Here is a 16185-nt window from a genome sequence, read left to right as displayed (position 1 = left end):
GAGCTGCTTTCAGCACGCCCCCTTGGTGCAGCCCCCCTTGTTCTCATTGTCAATGCCTATTTCTCTCTGCTGTCTCTGCCTAACAGACTTTCCCTCTCTCTTCCACTTGCTCTCTCTATCCTACACTCACCTAAAATAATTTATTTACTTCTTTTTCTTTTTCCAACATTTTTCCAACTTTCTATGAAGACTTTATTGGCACCACCCAATTCCCCAGTTGACCACCCTTTCTTCGTGTTCCCATTTTATTGTACATACCTCTACTGCAACTATCATACCACATACGATAATATTTTGTTGCATTTATTTATTTATGTGTCTTTCTTCTATAATTAGACTAAGAATCCCTTGAGGTGAATCACTATGTCTTATTTGTCTTGTTATCTCCAACAATCTAGCACTTTGCCTACAATGTTTTAAGAAATAGTAAGAAGGAAAGGAAGAACCTACTGAGATGGTGAGTGATGTGGCCAAACAGCCAGCCTCCTCCCACCACATATACACAGCATCACTACCACCAAACATCAGTTCTGCCTCTCACCTCCTCCCTGTGATTAATCTGTTTGGAGACTAAGGCTGGCCCCAGATCTCTAGGCAGAAACTCATTCCAGTCAAAATGACAAGTGCACTGGCACGTTCATCTGAGAGTCCTGTTTCATCAAATCCATTTCAGAATCAGGAAGGCACTCTTGGCTACCTCCATGCTCCAGACCATCTGGTCAGGTGGCACAGCGCCCACTTACAAGGTCAGTTTCTTACTACCCTGAACACTCCAGATTATGCTGCAGAGTAAACTTTCTCTCTGAACTGTCATTTAAAACTCTTCAATATCACATTAGTTTCTTCCTCATCCACTTCTTTTAGTTCTTGGCTAAGTGGCAAGGATATTTCTGCAGAGCATCATTGTGATCTAACTAAGGACAATGAAGTGGTCTGGGTGGATAAAGGCGGCAGCACCCGCTTCTTATCTTCCTTTTCTGTGGGAAGGGCAGCAGAGAAGTAGTCTGTGCCATGGAAATACTGAACCACATTCTAGGATCTCAGGGATGTGCTCAGTCTGCTTTGTGGACATTCTGATATTAAATCAAATATTTGCATTAGAATTGATAGGCATTAACTACGATGGTTCCTTTTGTTTTCAAAAGAAATCTTTGCCCCAACAATAGAAATGAGAGAAGCTACAATACGTTTTCTTCTTGTTGGCACAAATTTTGGTTGGAGTTTGCCTGATGATTCCTCCAAGCATCTGGGAACTAATGCTATAATGATGAAGGCTGCTAACACCATTGAGAAAGCTGAAGATGAACAATCATAAATAGCACTATACAAATGATATACATCCTGTGTAAAAATAAAAAGGATAGCCACATTGCAGGCAGAGCTCCTAGGGACCAAGATGGTGAAGAAAGCTAGCTCTAATGACACTGGCACAAACATTCTTACACATGGTCAGTACTACTGTTAGGTATTCAATCTTGTAGGTAATTTTGTCTGTGTAGATAACTGAAGGCAAATTTACTAAAACAAAACAACCAAACATAGAGCACATTTCAAAACAAATATATTTGAGGATTGTCTCTAACTTCACCTCTACTTCTGCCTTCTTTTCTCATATATTTGGGGAAGAAAGTGGAAGAAGACATGGAGTGGGTAGAAACAAACTCACCCGCTTGAAGTTTCAACATAAAGGCTACTTTCTCTGTGAGGTTTCCCTTACACCACTGCAACCCACAGTGATCTGTCCTTCCCCTGAACACCTATAAGATTTTGCATTTTACTATACACCATACTGACTTGCGTTGTTATCCATCATGATCCAAGAACTTGTTGTCTCCCCCATTAGCCACAAGGTTCTTGAGGACAAGGACTGCTTCTATGCCTCCACAGTACCCATTCACAGTGATTAACTATAGCAGATGCTCAAAGTATCTAATAGCTTGGGTAATGCCACCAGCAAATAACTCCCAAATCACAAATAGGATTTTGTAACACAGTATATGAAATTTAAGGAATAAATCCATCCCTTAATAATGTTTTATGCCTTGTGTTCTGCAATTGCTCAGAACAAGGTAGGTGAGCTGTGTATTGGGGATTCGGGGGGGGGGGAGGGGGCTCTGGGAGGAAGCAGGGTAAATGTTGAAATATATCATGACAACGAAAACATTTCCATATAGGATTGAAACAAACTGGGTTAGTGAGACTTTGCCTAAGCAGGAAGAGATGTCGGCGAACTTATTTAATAATTAAACCTAGAAGTCTCAGTCCTTCGGGGGGGGGGGGGGTTCTGCCTGCAAGGCCGCTCTGCGTTCCACGCGGCTTTGGTCACACCCTTGAGCACTGGCTCTGCAAGCACACAGTTTGGGAAACCGGTGTCCGCAGGTGCTGTCACGGCCGTTCCTCACCACCAGGGGGCGCTGCTCAGCGCCGCGCCTAGGGGTGCGCTAACGCTCTCCCAGCATGCCCTGCTCCGCCGACGTCGACCCGGAAGCTGTCGCCGGCGGCCGCCGTCCGGCAGCCGTGACAGAAGTCGGGCTGCGGAGCGCAGTCGTCCGGGACCCCAACCCGGCGGAGGGTCTCTCCGAGGGCGGCGGCGAAGACACCGTTGAGTCCCTCGAACATCGGGGCTCCGTCTGGGCGCGCCCCCCAGCGGTATGTGACCCGGTGCACGGCGTCTGTAAGTGTCAGGTGAGGACCGCTGAAGGCCCTGCCCCGCCCTCCCCAGGCTGCGCGGAGGCTCTCCGACCCCGCATTATGAAGGCAGCCGAGTCTTTGAGAGCAGCTTCTCCGCTGGAAGGGGCTGGAGCGAGGGGGAGAAGCAGAGCCGCCTCTGTCGCTTTGCATTGCCTCTAGGACGTGGAGGGCCCAGAGCCCGCCGGGTCCTGAATGGCACTCCACATAACCTCGTCTCCGTACACAGTTAATGCCCCATTCCCTAACTCAGGTGAGATAAGAGAGCGGTTGTCTGGGTAGCCACCTGACCCTTTCAGCCATGAAGGCAGAGACAGTGACCTCGTTGCAAGAGACTCCAGCTGAGTCCAGCTGGAGCCTCAGTAACCTGCTGAGTAGCCGGAAGCTGATGACTGTGGGGATCGTGCTCGGCTGGCTCATGGTCATCCACTTTCTGGTCAATGTGTGGCTTCTCTGCCTTCTGTCTGCATTGCTAGCGGTGCTGGGAGGATGGCTGGGCTCAAACGCCATTGTGGGGGCTTCAGGTCGACTGCATCTGGAACGCTTCATCCCAGTGGCCACCTGTCCTCCAAACCCTGAGGCAGAGAGGCAATTGGAACAGGAGATCAACCGCACCATCCAGATGATTATTCGAGACTTTGTGTCTTCCTGGTATCGCTCAGTGAGCCAGGAGCCAGCCTTTGAGGAAGAAATGGAGGCCGCCATGAGAGGCTTGGTCCAGGAGCTCCGGAGGAGGATGGGCATGGTGGACAGTCATGCTCTTGTTCAGAGGGTTCTGACTCTGTGCGGTTGTCACCTGCAGAGCTATATTCAGGCAAAGGAGGCCACAGCTGAGAAGCAGAGTGGTACAGTTGAGCCCTCCCAGCTCTGGGAGGCTTACTGCCGAGCTACTGCCCCACATCCTGCTGTACAGAGCCCCAGCACTGAGGTCACCTATACACGTGGCATTGTAAATTTGTTACTGCAAGGACTCGTGCCAAAGCCCCACTTGGAGACCCGGACCGGGCGCCATGTTGTGGTGGAACTCATTACTTGCAATGTAATCTTACCACTAATCAGCAAGCTTTCAGATCCCGACTGGATCCACCTTGTACTTGTGGGCATCTTTTCCAAGGCCAGAAATAATCCTACAGGAGTGGTTAAACCAACCTCCCCAGCCAGTGCTCTGGAAAAGCCGTCAGTGCCCACATCTCTGCCTCTGATTGTTGAGGTACAGAGTCTGCCAGAAGTGAGAGCCCCGTCTCCAGCAGCAGCACCAGTGCTACTAAACTGTAGTGAGCCAGAGGGGCCTTCCCACCACTCGCCAGAAGTTGAAGAAGGCCATGAAGCAATAGAGGGAGAATTGGGTGGAGTGCCAGAAGAAAGAAAAGTAGGAAACAACGCATCTCATTTCCTACAGCCAGATATTCGAGGCCCTTTGTTCTTATGTGAAGAGCTGGAGTCTCCATTGTCTGAACTGAGTAAAGAAACCATCATGCTCATGACCCCAGGCAACTTCCTCTCTGACAAGATCCAGGATGCCCTGTGTGCCCTAGAGGGTCCCCAGTCTCTGGAGTCTAAGAATGTTGAGGCATCTGAAGGAATCGAAGGAGCAGAGGCCGAGGAGGGTCCAGGAACAGAAACAGAGGCAGGCCTGCTGGTCTCCATGCTGACTTCCTGCCCAGAGATCCACATTGACACAGCAGACAAGGAAGTAGAGCAAGGAGATGTCACCTCTCTTACAGCTTTGCTGACAGATCCGGAGAGGACCTGCCCCCCACGACCCTCATGCTTAGAGAAGGATCTCACCAATGGCGTGAGCTCCTTAGATCCTAGTCTCCCACAGGTTCTGCTTTCCTCCTCTCCACCTGGTCCTGTCAGCTCAGCCACCTTCAGCTTTGAGCCCCTGAGCAGTCCAGACGGCCCAGTTGTTATCCAGAACCTTCGTATCACTGGTACCATTACTGCTCGAGAGCACAGTGGCACTGGATTCCACCCATACACGCTCTACACGGTGAAGGTAACAGGATTAGAATTTGGTCACCCCCACTGGGCTGGGAATGGGTTTGGAAAGCAGAGACAGCGAAGCTAGGAATCTAAGGGAGAGAGGGTACTCTTCACTTGTTATGTTTAATTGAACAAGAATCTATATGTGAATGGTCTGAAGATCATTTGTAAAGCAGAGTTGGCCGCTGTTTTGTACCCATGCAGACAATCCTAGAATCTCAGGATTCTTAGGATACTGAGGGTCATATTTTTCAGTGGTTCCCAATGTATAGAGTTTTGTCCAGAAATTCTCTTTCTCCTGTTCATTTCTTTCTTTCCTTTTTTAATTACGTATCTTTTGTACTTTGTTTAGGAAGGAAGTTTATTTACCTATATACATCTCAGAAGGTGGCAAGTTCCTCATTCCTAGAGATGTTTAAGCACAGAAGTAGGAACTACTTGGCAAAGATGATATGAAGGGGTTCATGTATCAGATGGGTTCAGTTATAGCAGAGTCTCCCTTTAACTGGCTGTAGGATAGGCTGCTTCCAGATTACCTGAAGAGGGTATTTTTGGAAATTCTCATTCCAAATCTATCAGAATCTGAATATTTAAAAAGCAGCCCAAGTGATTTTTGTCCTGCAGCCAGGTTTGGGAATGTATGAGTATTGACTAGTGTCCCTCAAGGAGAAAAATCCACAAAAAGCATCCTAATTCACAGGTGCTCCAAGTTTGAGAGCCCCACCCTGAATTCCATCTGTCTCATAGCTAGGCCTTCTCAGTGCTAGTGTGAGGGACTACTACTTTGCTCATGTCAGTTCATAATGAATAGTTCTCTCTGGCTCTAGAGAATTTTAAAATAGCTTTAAGTCCCACCAACAAAGAGATCGTTTCTTCCATCACTTGCCTCACACTATAATACCTCCTCCAAATAATAATGGTAACCTACTCCTAATGACAAGTGCATACATAGTTCTTCCACATAATTTCATTATATCTTAACTACTCTGTCAAAAAGTCTACCCTGTACTAAGTCACAGCTTCCATGCTGTTCAGGGTGTTCACTCTGGGGGAACATCCAGTACAAGTTGTCTTTTCCCACATACTGGCCCTCCACGCATATTAAGGCAGCAAACCTTGACCCCTTACGACATCTCCAGTCTTCATGTGACTTCCAATCATACAGATGATATGTACTTAGGAAAACAAATTTCACTTGAGCTCCAAGAATAATAATTAATCTGCCCAAAGCAAAATAAAAACACATGGTTCTTTAATGCATTCCAGGCAAACAAATGATTTTATTCATCAGCTGTTCTGGATTATTTGTTCTTCTCCCAACTAACATAAATAATCACTGGTTGAGTATAATAGCAAATGGTTATCCTCTTATAACGTCCAAACCCATTATTTAGGAGTGAAAGAGGCAGTGTCACTTTTATTGCTGTTTTATCTTCTGTTTTATACTCTGAGATTTGAAAATTAATTAGCCAATTTTATAAGTCAAAGTGTTTGCAGGAGGGAGTTTTGAGATGGAAGAAGAGAATGGAGAACAGCAAAACTCTTCTTTTTCTGGGGCACATGTGTTAGGAAATGCATCTCATTCCTTAATTCAGCTGCCCTGGGAATTTGAGTTACTCATTACAACTCAGGGCAGCAATCAGCTCTAATAGGTTCAGAAACAATAGGAACATCTTTCTCCCTCTACCCCTACTCTGCTCTTACTCTGTGGCCAATGAGCTGCTGCACTAAACAAATTTGTTCATTCAACAGTATGAGACAGCTCTGGATGGTGAGAACAGCAGTGGCCTGCAGCAGCTGGCCTACCACACTGTGAATCGCCGCTACCGCGAGTTCCTCAATCTGCAGACACGTCTGGAGGAGAAATCAGATCTACGGAAGTTCATCAAAAGTCAGAGTTTCCCCAGGCTGGACTGCCTGCTTGCTTTACATATCTAGCCACCTGATCTGAGAGGCTAGAGACCTACTAGTTTGTGAGGAGGGATGGTGGAGGAGAACACAGCATCAAGGAGCCTGTGCTTCCCCGTTTGTTTTCAGATGCTTTTTAGTGCAGGATGGCACTGATCACATTGTTTCTGAGGAATTTCTTTGCCACTGAATGCTCTGTTCTGGGGCCTATCTAGTTTAAGCTTAAGAAGCTTTCACATTTGCACCTGTGTCTGTGAGGCAGCATGAGGCATTAAATTAACTTTTCCAGAGGCATCGATGGATTGCTCTTAAATATTAAAATAGTATCCAGAAATGTTTGCCATCCTTCAAAAATCAGGCTTTTGTGTCTGTGTTGTTTGACACCCATAAGGCGTAGGAACAATACAAAAAGGTAATAAAATTTAAATCTAAATAAAAGCTGGTAAGCAGCTACTTTTTAAAAAAAAAAAATTACTGATCATCACCCAAATAAAGTTTAGGCATAAGTTATGGATTTCAGTTATGTATTTTCTTTCTTAATAACAATAGCTACTACTGAGTTAAACTTGAAAATATATGCCAGTGTCTCTTCTGAGTACTTTACATATATTAGCTCATTTAATTCTAACAGCTAATGAAACATATTATCATTATACAGAAAAAAAAAAAGTCAAAGGAAGATTAAACAACTTGCCTTAGGTCATTCTCACAGTAGGGACTGGAGCAAAACTTTAAACTTGCAGAAGAAAGGGACGTCTGGGTGGCTCAGTCGGTTAAGCATCCGCCTTCAGCTCAGGTCATGATCTCGCAGTTTGAGTTCAAGACCTGCGTTGGGCTCTGTGCTGACAGCTCAGAGCCTGGAGCCTGCTTCAGATTCTGTGTCTCCTCTCTCCTCTCTCTGCCCCTCCCCTGCTTGCACTCTGTCTCTCTCTCCTCTCTAAATAAACATTTAAAAAACTAAAATAAATAAACTTGAAAAAAAATTTAACTTGGGCAACTGGAGTTCAGAGCCTTCATCTATAACCATTGTAGTGTATGGCCTCATATACCTTAGTACGAGAGTAGATTGTAAGTATTATTTCCTTAAGATATATTTGGAACTCCTGAAATTAAAAAAATCCTAGGAATGTATTCAATAGTTCTGTTTTCCTTACATATATGATATGTTTTATATGGAATACCTCAGTAAATGTTAAGTGAATGAGTTTGTGTTTTTGTTTTTTGTTTTTTTTAAGATGTAAAGGGTCCTAAAAAGCTCTTTCCAGATCTTCCATTTGGAAACATGGATAGTGACAGAGTAGAAGCCCGTAAGAGCCTCCTGGAATCCTTTCTAAAGGTCAGTATCCTTCTGTTTTGGTTGTGCTCTCATTCTGATTACCAGATACCCAAGCCAAGCTGGAGAGACCTGGGGACAGGAATTTCTCTTTGAAGTCTTTCTTGTGTCTTTTGCAGCAACTCTGTGCCATTCCAGAGATCGCTAACAGTGAAGAGATGCAGGAGTTCCTTGCTCTGAACACAGATGCTCGTATTGCCTTTGTCAAGAAACCATTCATGGTGTCCAGAATAGACAAGGTACCTGCAGGGCCACTGTGATCAGCTTTAGTGTCCCATCAGAGCATAGGCAGGGACTAAAAAATAAAGGAGATTGGGGATGGGGAGAGACAGCAGAAAGGAGTCAGTAGAACGTGGACTAGAATTTTCAAGACCTCTTGCAAATATTGCTTGGATCATCACCTTCCTGAATTACAGTAAGCAACTATGAGGATACACTCACCCTGACACTATACATGTACACATATCTCCTGGGGGATATTATGACATTGTTATTCTAGTGGAAGGAGGTAAGGATAGATCTGTACCTCCATAAATAGGTGAGGTCAGAAAAGTCTTTTCTGGAGGAGATCATTTTTGGTATCGGTCACTCAAATAAAAGAGCCCCAAGACCACACACTCAGCTGGACTTAGACTGGTGTGGTGATTCTCTGCCAGAGAACAGAGAGTGGAGAGAATTGTACTTCCAAGAGGGGATCTCAGAACCTTTGGAGATGGTAGGAGAAGGATATTTGTGTAGTACATTATATCCTATAAATAGTGATTACCAGCTGATTTTAGAGTCCCCAGGGCACAAGTCTGAGACTTATGTTTATCAAAAGATGGCATATGTTTTAAAAGGTTAGAAAACACTGACTCATTAGCAGAAGGTGGGGCATCACTCTAGACTTAAGAGGATAAAATGATAAAGTGGAATTTCATGTGGTAAGAATTAGGAGAAATTCACTGCGGTGAGGAAAAACCTGCAAACTGGAAAGGGATGAATGAGGTAGAATCCCCAAAGTTCCGTGCAGATGTGTCCATCCACACAGATGTGTTCACTCACTGACTCACCATCCAGTTACTGCTTGCCTCCTCAAAGCCATGAATAGTACTAGCTGCTGGTGACACAACAGTGACAAAGCAGATAAAGACCCTCCCCAGAGATCTACAATTTTGTGAGCCTTGAGAGCAAGGTGCCATTATCTATTCATACTATCCTCTGTGTTCTTTCCTTGGTTTGTTATGCCCTATGCTTTACTGTAGTCTTACTCAGCCACTCCAGCCTTGTCTCAGCTGTGCTAGCTGTGCTCCTTATAGAGGATGAACACAGGCATGAATTCAGGAAGGCATGACACTACTCTTAGCCAGCAGTGTTAATTAGCAAGGAGCACCAAAGGAAAAGTAAAGATTTCTTTTCATTTCTTGAGTATTGTAGGGTTTCATTTGTTTGTGCATTTTCCTTTTTAACAAATATCTATATGCCATTTTCCCATTCTGAGAAATACAGACAACTCTTACTCTTCAGTGAGGATTGCTTTATTTGGTCTTTGTGACCAAATATTTGGTGTTTATGAGTAGAAAAGTTGATATCAACTCAAGATTCCTTAATTTTGACATGAGTGATTTTTGTTATTCTTTCTGTAAAGAAGAGAAATTGTTTGAATTAACTGGAAAAACCAGTTCTTTACTCTGTGAATTACTCTGAGCATGTTAATATGTATGCTACCAGACTGCATTTCTTATTTGATAATCTTTACTCTTTCTTTTTTCCATATGTCCCTGCCTATGTTACTTCCATTTATTCACATCTTGGTGAAAGTATTATTGATTTACAAACTAAAAATTATTCCTTTATACACAAGGAAAGAAATTGAGAAATGAAAAGTATTTCACCAGCCTGTAGAACTCTCAAGGTTTTTATTTATCTCATTGTTTGTTTTGACTTATTTTCCCATGGTATTGTTTGTCTTAACTCTGTGAGGAAGAAGATTTTTATGGCCATAGAGAAAAGGGAGAATAGTTGACAGTAAATCTGCCTGATACCTGACTGTGCTGATGAGTAAGATTCCACTAGCTAGCCTAGCTATCTGCGCATCCTAATTGCATAAAGCAGCATGAGACAACTGCTCATTTGGTGGTTCCTGTCTGACCCTGCACCTCTGACCCCTGCAGATGGTGGTGAGTGCTATCGTGGACACCTTGAAGACAGCATTTCCTCGCTCTGAACCCCAGAGTCCCACAGAAGAGCTGAGTGAGGCCGAGACAGAAAGCAAGCCCCAGACAGAAGGCAAGAAGACTAGCAAGTGAGAAACCCTTCAGTTATCCAGGGACCCTTTCCAGTTCTCAAGTTGATTGCCAGTCTTCAGCCAAATCCCATCTCCACTTTCAATCCCTAGGAGAGAGGAGATGGGTAATACATACCAGTTATTATACAAAACCAGGCTCCACCAACCTAAAGGAGCCTAAGATCCAGCATAGGCATCCCTCATGAATGTTTGTCTCGCCATAGGATCCCAGGACTTAAACTGATCAGGAATTTTTAATTAGAAGGAAAACTCTAGAATAGAGATAGTGTCCTTTTCTATTTTCCTGTAAAATTGAGATGTTTCTTTTCTATGAAGAATTAAGGCTGATAACTGATCTCTGTTTGCCATCATTTCTGCAACTCTTAGCTCTAAAGATGCATATACTAGCAATAAACAGGAAGGGGCCAGCTATTGTTTCCTGCACTAGGGTCCCAAATATACCCTTTCAAAGCCAACATGTGGAAGGGAATGGCACCACTCTTAACCTTTAGTGCAAACTTCATATCTGTATCTGGGCCATTATGAAGAGACAGAGAGAAAGACTGAGAGAGAGAAAGAGATAATGTGTGTTTATGTGTGTGTTGGAGTGGGGAGAGGGAAGGATAGAGTTTGTATTTTTATGTCTGTATGTCTGACTGTCTTTGTGTACATGTGTCATGTACCAGCAATAACACTCATAATTTTTAGCCTTTTTTTTCTTTTTTTTTTTTTACTGAGCCCATATTTTGAAAGGTGACCATGATATCTGTGCTTATAAGATCCTTGAAACATTGAGGTTAGCACTTGTGGTCCTTCCCCTGGTTTTATTTGGAATACAAGGAGAATAAATGGATGTGCAAATAGGGTACCAACAGTAACAACTAAAGCCTTGGTTTATTCCACACGTCTCTTTAATCTTTGACAAATTTTTAATAAGAATATAGTATATGCTAGCCATTCTTCTAGCTTATGGGAATACAGCCATGATAGACTGGTCCCTGTTTTACATTAGCAAAAACCCTTTCACAAATGCGTTGTGCACATAGCTTAGTGCAGTGGTTGCACTATGTATTGAGAATTGCCTGACTGTCTGTCACTTGAGGAATTTCAGGGCCAGGTCTCTCCTGGCAACTCTGACCACAGTAAGATCCCTAGAATAAGTATGAGTGTTCTTGTTTTAAGGTATTAATACTTGTCAGTCCTTCATATAGGAATCAAAATCATGCATTACATTCTGTTTCTGTTCGTTGTGTCAATACCAGGTCCAGGCTGAGGTTCTCATCCAGTAAGATTGCTCCAGCACTGAATATAACTGAAGCACCTGAGAAGATTCTCTATTGTTTTCAGGAAGGCAGTGTGGTAAGATAACCAGATGACTCCTGGAATTAATCACTGGGAGGTTGACCCTGCAGTTATAGACAATTGAGACATTCTCTAAAGTTAGGAGGGATGTAGGTGCCTTGCTGAAGGACCTAACCAGCATCTGTGTCTCTAACTTTTATTCTTTTTTTTTTTTTAATTTTTTTTTAATGTTTATTTCTTTTTGAGACAGAGAGAGACAGAGTGTGAGCTGGGGAAGGGGCAAAGAGAGAGGGAGACACAGAATCTGAAGCAGGCTCCAGGCTCTGAGCACAGAGCCTGACGCAGGGCTTGAACTTACGAACCGCGAGATCATGACCTGAGCTGAAGTTGGACGCTTAACCGACTGAGCCACCCGGACACCCCTCTAACTTTTATTCTGAAAGTATTTTCTCTGGGTAGTTTGTAATTCCTACTGGCTCTGGGTCAGCAGTTTGACTTCTCAAGCACCATGGGTTTGGAATAAAAGGTGGCAGAATGAGAAGTAAAGCCAGTTCCTGGAAAAGAATAGATGACCCAAATGTGTTTGCAGCAAGTGCAAATACAAAGGCATTGTTTTACTTGCAGTTTTGGTAGAAGCTAAAGACTTTCCTGAGGTAGTCACAGAGTCATTTGGGTTCTGTACTCATGATACTTTTGCAGAGAAGGAACAGGGAAACTCAAGTGCCACAGTTGCTCTCATATATTCCTTATACTTTATGTGATGTGCCACTGGCTCTTTCCTCAGGAGTCAGAGATCCTGTCCATGTCTGGGATGGAGTCCTTTATTGAAAAACAGACAAAGTTACTAGAAATGCAGCCAGCAGAAGTCCCAGAAAAAGACCGTGAACAAATCCCCAAAGGTTGTGTGGATGGTTACTTGTCAGATCCAGCCGTGCCAGCCCAAGACCTCAGCACCAGTGATCCGGGTAAGCGACAGGGTCCCTGCTCCTACAGAGAAGGGAGCCATGGTATAGTATACTTGGGACTTGTGACAGTTGGGATTTGTCCATTTAATTTCTCTTCTGTTTAGCTAAGCAAACCATGTGTTAAAAACCAGTGCTTGAGGTGCTCTACCGAGCCTGGCATACAAAGAAGAATCCGACACAGTCCCCAGAGCTGAGTCAAACAGGGGAACAGGGCACAAAAACAGGGAGCTCTGATCCAGCAAGATGAGATCCATGCTTATCATATCATTATCTTATGTATGTTATTTATGGCATGCTTTGGCATCTTTGGACTACTCCCTTTATCTGCAAAACTTCCTTCCTTCATGTCTGTGGTCCCCCTCTCCTGGTCTTCTTTCTGCCTCTCATGTAGTTAGTCTCTTAGTCCCATTTGTTGGTTCTCTTACTAGCCTTCCAGAGCTTTATTTTTGGCTCTTTATTCTTACTCTGCATGGTCCCCCTGAGTGATCTCATTTGTACTATTGATTTCAAATCTAACACATGTGCTGATGATGCCTAAATGTTGGATATTGTCTTTCCACTTGCCTACTAGAAATCTTCACTTAGATATAGCACAGGGCAGCTGAAGTGCAACCTGTGTGAAATGGAATTCTTCTTCTCCCTGGAGCTTTTCCTTCTGTTTTATTTACTGCCATGGCAAGTGATACCACCCAGTGCCCCACCATAGAACAGGAAAGGAGAAGAAGTGAGGATAGGGCAGGTTTGCTTCCTAGAAAAAGTGCAGATGTTTTCTACATGGGCAAAAATGGGAGCCCAGGATATTAGTATGTTTGCTGAGCTACAATTTATAAAAAAGGTTTTCAGTTCCACCAAGACAAAGTTTCCCACAAAGTCTCTTCAAGAAGAGATCACAAAATCTTTAGTTCAGAAGGAAAAAAAAAAAAACAAAAAAGCTGATTTCAACATTGTTTCTTGGATGCCCATGAATAGTCACTTGACCTCACTCTATGGGACCTCTGCTTAACTGTGAGGAAGAAAAAATGAAATTTACAACCCCACCTCTTCACACATGTCTCACTGGGTAAGTAAATAAAGTGTTATAATGGCAAAAGCATCAGAACTGTAAGAAAGATGAAATGGGTAAAACAGTATAAACAGCCAAAATCAAGGCTGTAAATTTTCAACATCATAAGTCTAAAGATATAGTTTATGCCTGAGCTTTTCTTTTAGCCTTAAGAAACTCAAAATTCTCACATGACAGGAAATTCACCATTTTGTTCCAGAGGACTTGGTGCCTTGTTTTGCTTTTTCTTATATTTTCTGCTATGACTAACTGTCACCACATGGTGGCAGCTCTAGGTAAACACTAAACCTGAGAAAATAGAATTGAGAAGGGTGACAGATGCTCAGAATGATGCTGTTTCCCAAGGATCTAAATATCCTGTCTTTGAGCAAAAGACTGGAAAGTAAACATACCAGTTCTGAACAATTTCCCCTTGAAATGCAGTGCAGAAAAAATATATATATTGGGCGGGATTAAGAAAAAAGGATTCAGTTCTAACAGATTCGTCTAAATCTGAAGTCATTAATGTTCTAAAGAACCCTTTAGGGAGAAGAGCTTGGGCAAACTGGCCCAGACAATACCTATTTGTCCTAGACCAACAAAATTATTGTTGATGATTAATTGTAATATTAATCACAGCAATAGCATCAGATTGCTGAGATTCATTCATTCATTCATTCATTCATTCATTCATTCATTCATATATTCCTAGGGATGTCTCTTGGGAGGCAAATCACAGATGACATGGGACCCCTGAACAGGGTTAGAGAACAGATGCTTCCATCCATGAAATACATCTGTTCAGGAGACTTCAGCTTAGCACGGATGTGAACTCGTTTGTGGTCCTCTTTCCAGTCTTTGAAATAGGAAGGAAATCAATAATTGTCATGGCCTATTTTACCAAAGGTATAGTGCTCTTTCTAGAACTACATGTTATCTCAGAACCAAACTGAAGCCTCCTGGATCCCAACCCAACAGCTCTGTGTAATGGAGACGCTTTCAAAGCAACTTGTTTATAGGAGAATGAATCCTAAATCTTTCCCCAGATCTGCTGCCCACAACATTTCCATGATGCTTTGTGGAGGCCAGTGGAATATACGGATGGAAGAGACTGGGCCTTGCCAATTCCAGTTAGTCACTAGTTGGGAGGAATTACTTGGAACAGAATGTATTCAGCTCCCTGGAGAGAATACAGAAGAAACAGAAGCTAGGTGGGAAAAATATTTATATGCAAAATCTTTTAGAAAGGCAAACAATATTTACTGAGTGAGGAACATAAACCAAAGAATTATAAAGAAATACAGAGCTTATCACTGAACCTCTTAGATATAAAGTAAACATCTCTTGATTTGAGTAAAGAAGAATTATAGAAATACAAGATGATTGATATAAAGGTGAAGATCCAGTTCATTGAAATATGTTCCACCTGAATGGGTCTCTTCTCAGTTACTTTTGATGCCTTTCATTCCCCAGGAACAGAGACAGAGCTAGCTGACACAGCCCTGGATCTGCTCCTCTTGCTGCTAATGGAACAGTGGAGATGGCTGTGTACAGAAAACATGCAAAAAGTTCTTCGTCTTGTCTTTGGGACCCTAATTCAGAGGTAAGACTGCAGAGTTCTCTATCGTATTAGAGTCTCAAGTTGGACAGGGCTTGGGTGTGAATTCTGAATTCTGCACTGGAGAGGGAAAGTGTCGAGTCCAGGAAACCTGTGGCCATAACGGAAGACAGAGACTCTGTTGTAGGGGTTCAGGGATGAAGACTGCCTGACGTGTACCAAAAGGCTTGTATTAATCACCTCATTGTCTAAAGAGTGAATGGGTCTGCTTCTATAGGACTTCTGGCATAATCCACCGAGTTACAGACATTGCCTGTGATCTTAAAATACTTCAACTCTTACTACTGGGGGATCCATTCTCCACCCAGTTAAACCCCAAGCCCTACACTGTTCACCTTGTTACAGTGAACATTTCACTGACAGTATGTATTCACTGTGATGATAAATAATGAGAAAGACAAGGCGAAAACAGATCAGTGCTCTGAAAATAAAGATCGTTTTCTCCAAAAGGTGTGTAAATAGTCAACAACTGAGCAAGTACTTCCACAGGATGGTAAGGAATAGTAGTATACTTGGATTTAAAATGTGGATTGTGATCCCAACACCACTTATATCTCTTAAAAGATCTGTGAAAAGATTTATTCTGTGGAACTTTGTGTGGTATCCTCTCCCACCTTCCCCCAGAACTGAGGAGCCCTCTTGTCTACCCTTAGAGTTGTGATCATAATACTGATAACACAGCGTGTTAGAGAAATAATGTTCTTTCCCTAAACTAGTGGTCCTCAAGTGAGGGCCAGTTTTCTCCCAGGGGTAGTTGGCAATATCAGGAGACATTTTGAGTTGTCACAACTGGGAAGGGAGATAGGAGACTATTTAATCTAGTGGGTAGAGGCCAGGGATGCTATTACACTACACAGGACAGCACTCTCCCCACTCCCAATGCCCCAAACAACACTGAATCATCCTACCCAAAATAACAGTAGTACAGAGGTTGAGAAACCATGTTCTAGACTACCAGTTCTTTAGGGAGTACACCTGACTTTATATCCCCAGCAACTTACACAGGACCCAGGACATAGAAGATGCTCACTAAATGCCAAATCAAAGATAAACATTTCCTTTCTCATTACCTTCATG

The 16185-nt window shown here is 43.1% G+C and overlaps 1 protein-coding gene across 11 annotated transcripts in view; it reads left to right on the top strand.

Moving 5' to 3' along the window:
* The first annotated feature begins 2473 nt into the window (after positions 1-2473).
* SNX19 (sorting nexin 19) overlaps positions 2474-16185 on the top strand; it is a 47265-nt gene continuing 33553 nt past the window's right edge. For 9 of the 11 annotated variants that reach the window (XM_045038535.1, XM_045038533.1, XM_045038531.1 and 6 more), the window contains exons 1-8: positions 2544-4687; positions 6427-6565; positions 7818-7918; positions 8035-8154; positions 10069-10199; positions 11444-11540; positions 12268-12448; positions 14964-15093. In XM_045038535.1, the coding sequence (XP_044894470.1) occupies positions 2990-4687; positions 6427-6565; positions 7818-7918; positions 8035-8154; positions 10069-10199; positions 11444-11540; positions 12268-12448; positions 14964-15093 (2597 nt within the window). In that variant the 5' untranslated portion in view covers positions 2544-2989. Of the gene's footprint in view, positions 4688-6426; positions 6566-7817; positions 7919-8034; positions 8155-10068; positions 10200-11443; positions 11541-12267; positions 12449-14963; positions 15094-16185 lie in introns of all 11 variants that reach the window. The other 2 variants (XM_045038537.1, XM_045038536.1) reach the window with 2 other exon arrangements.

This window comes from Felis catus, chromosome D1, assembly GCF_018350175.1.
Source record: "Felis catus isolate Fca126 chromosome D1, F.catus_Fca126_mat1.0, whole genome shotgun sequence".
Lineage (NCBI taxonomy): Eukaryota > Metazoa > Chordata > Mammalia > Carnivora > Felidae > Felis > Felis catus.
This window is presented reverse-complemented; position numbering and strand designations above follow the sequence as displayed.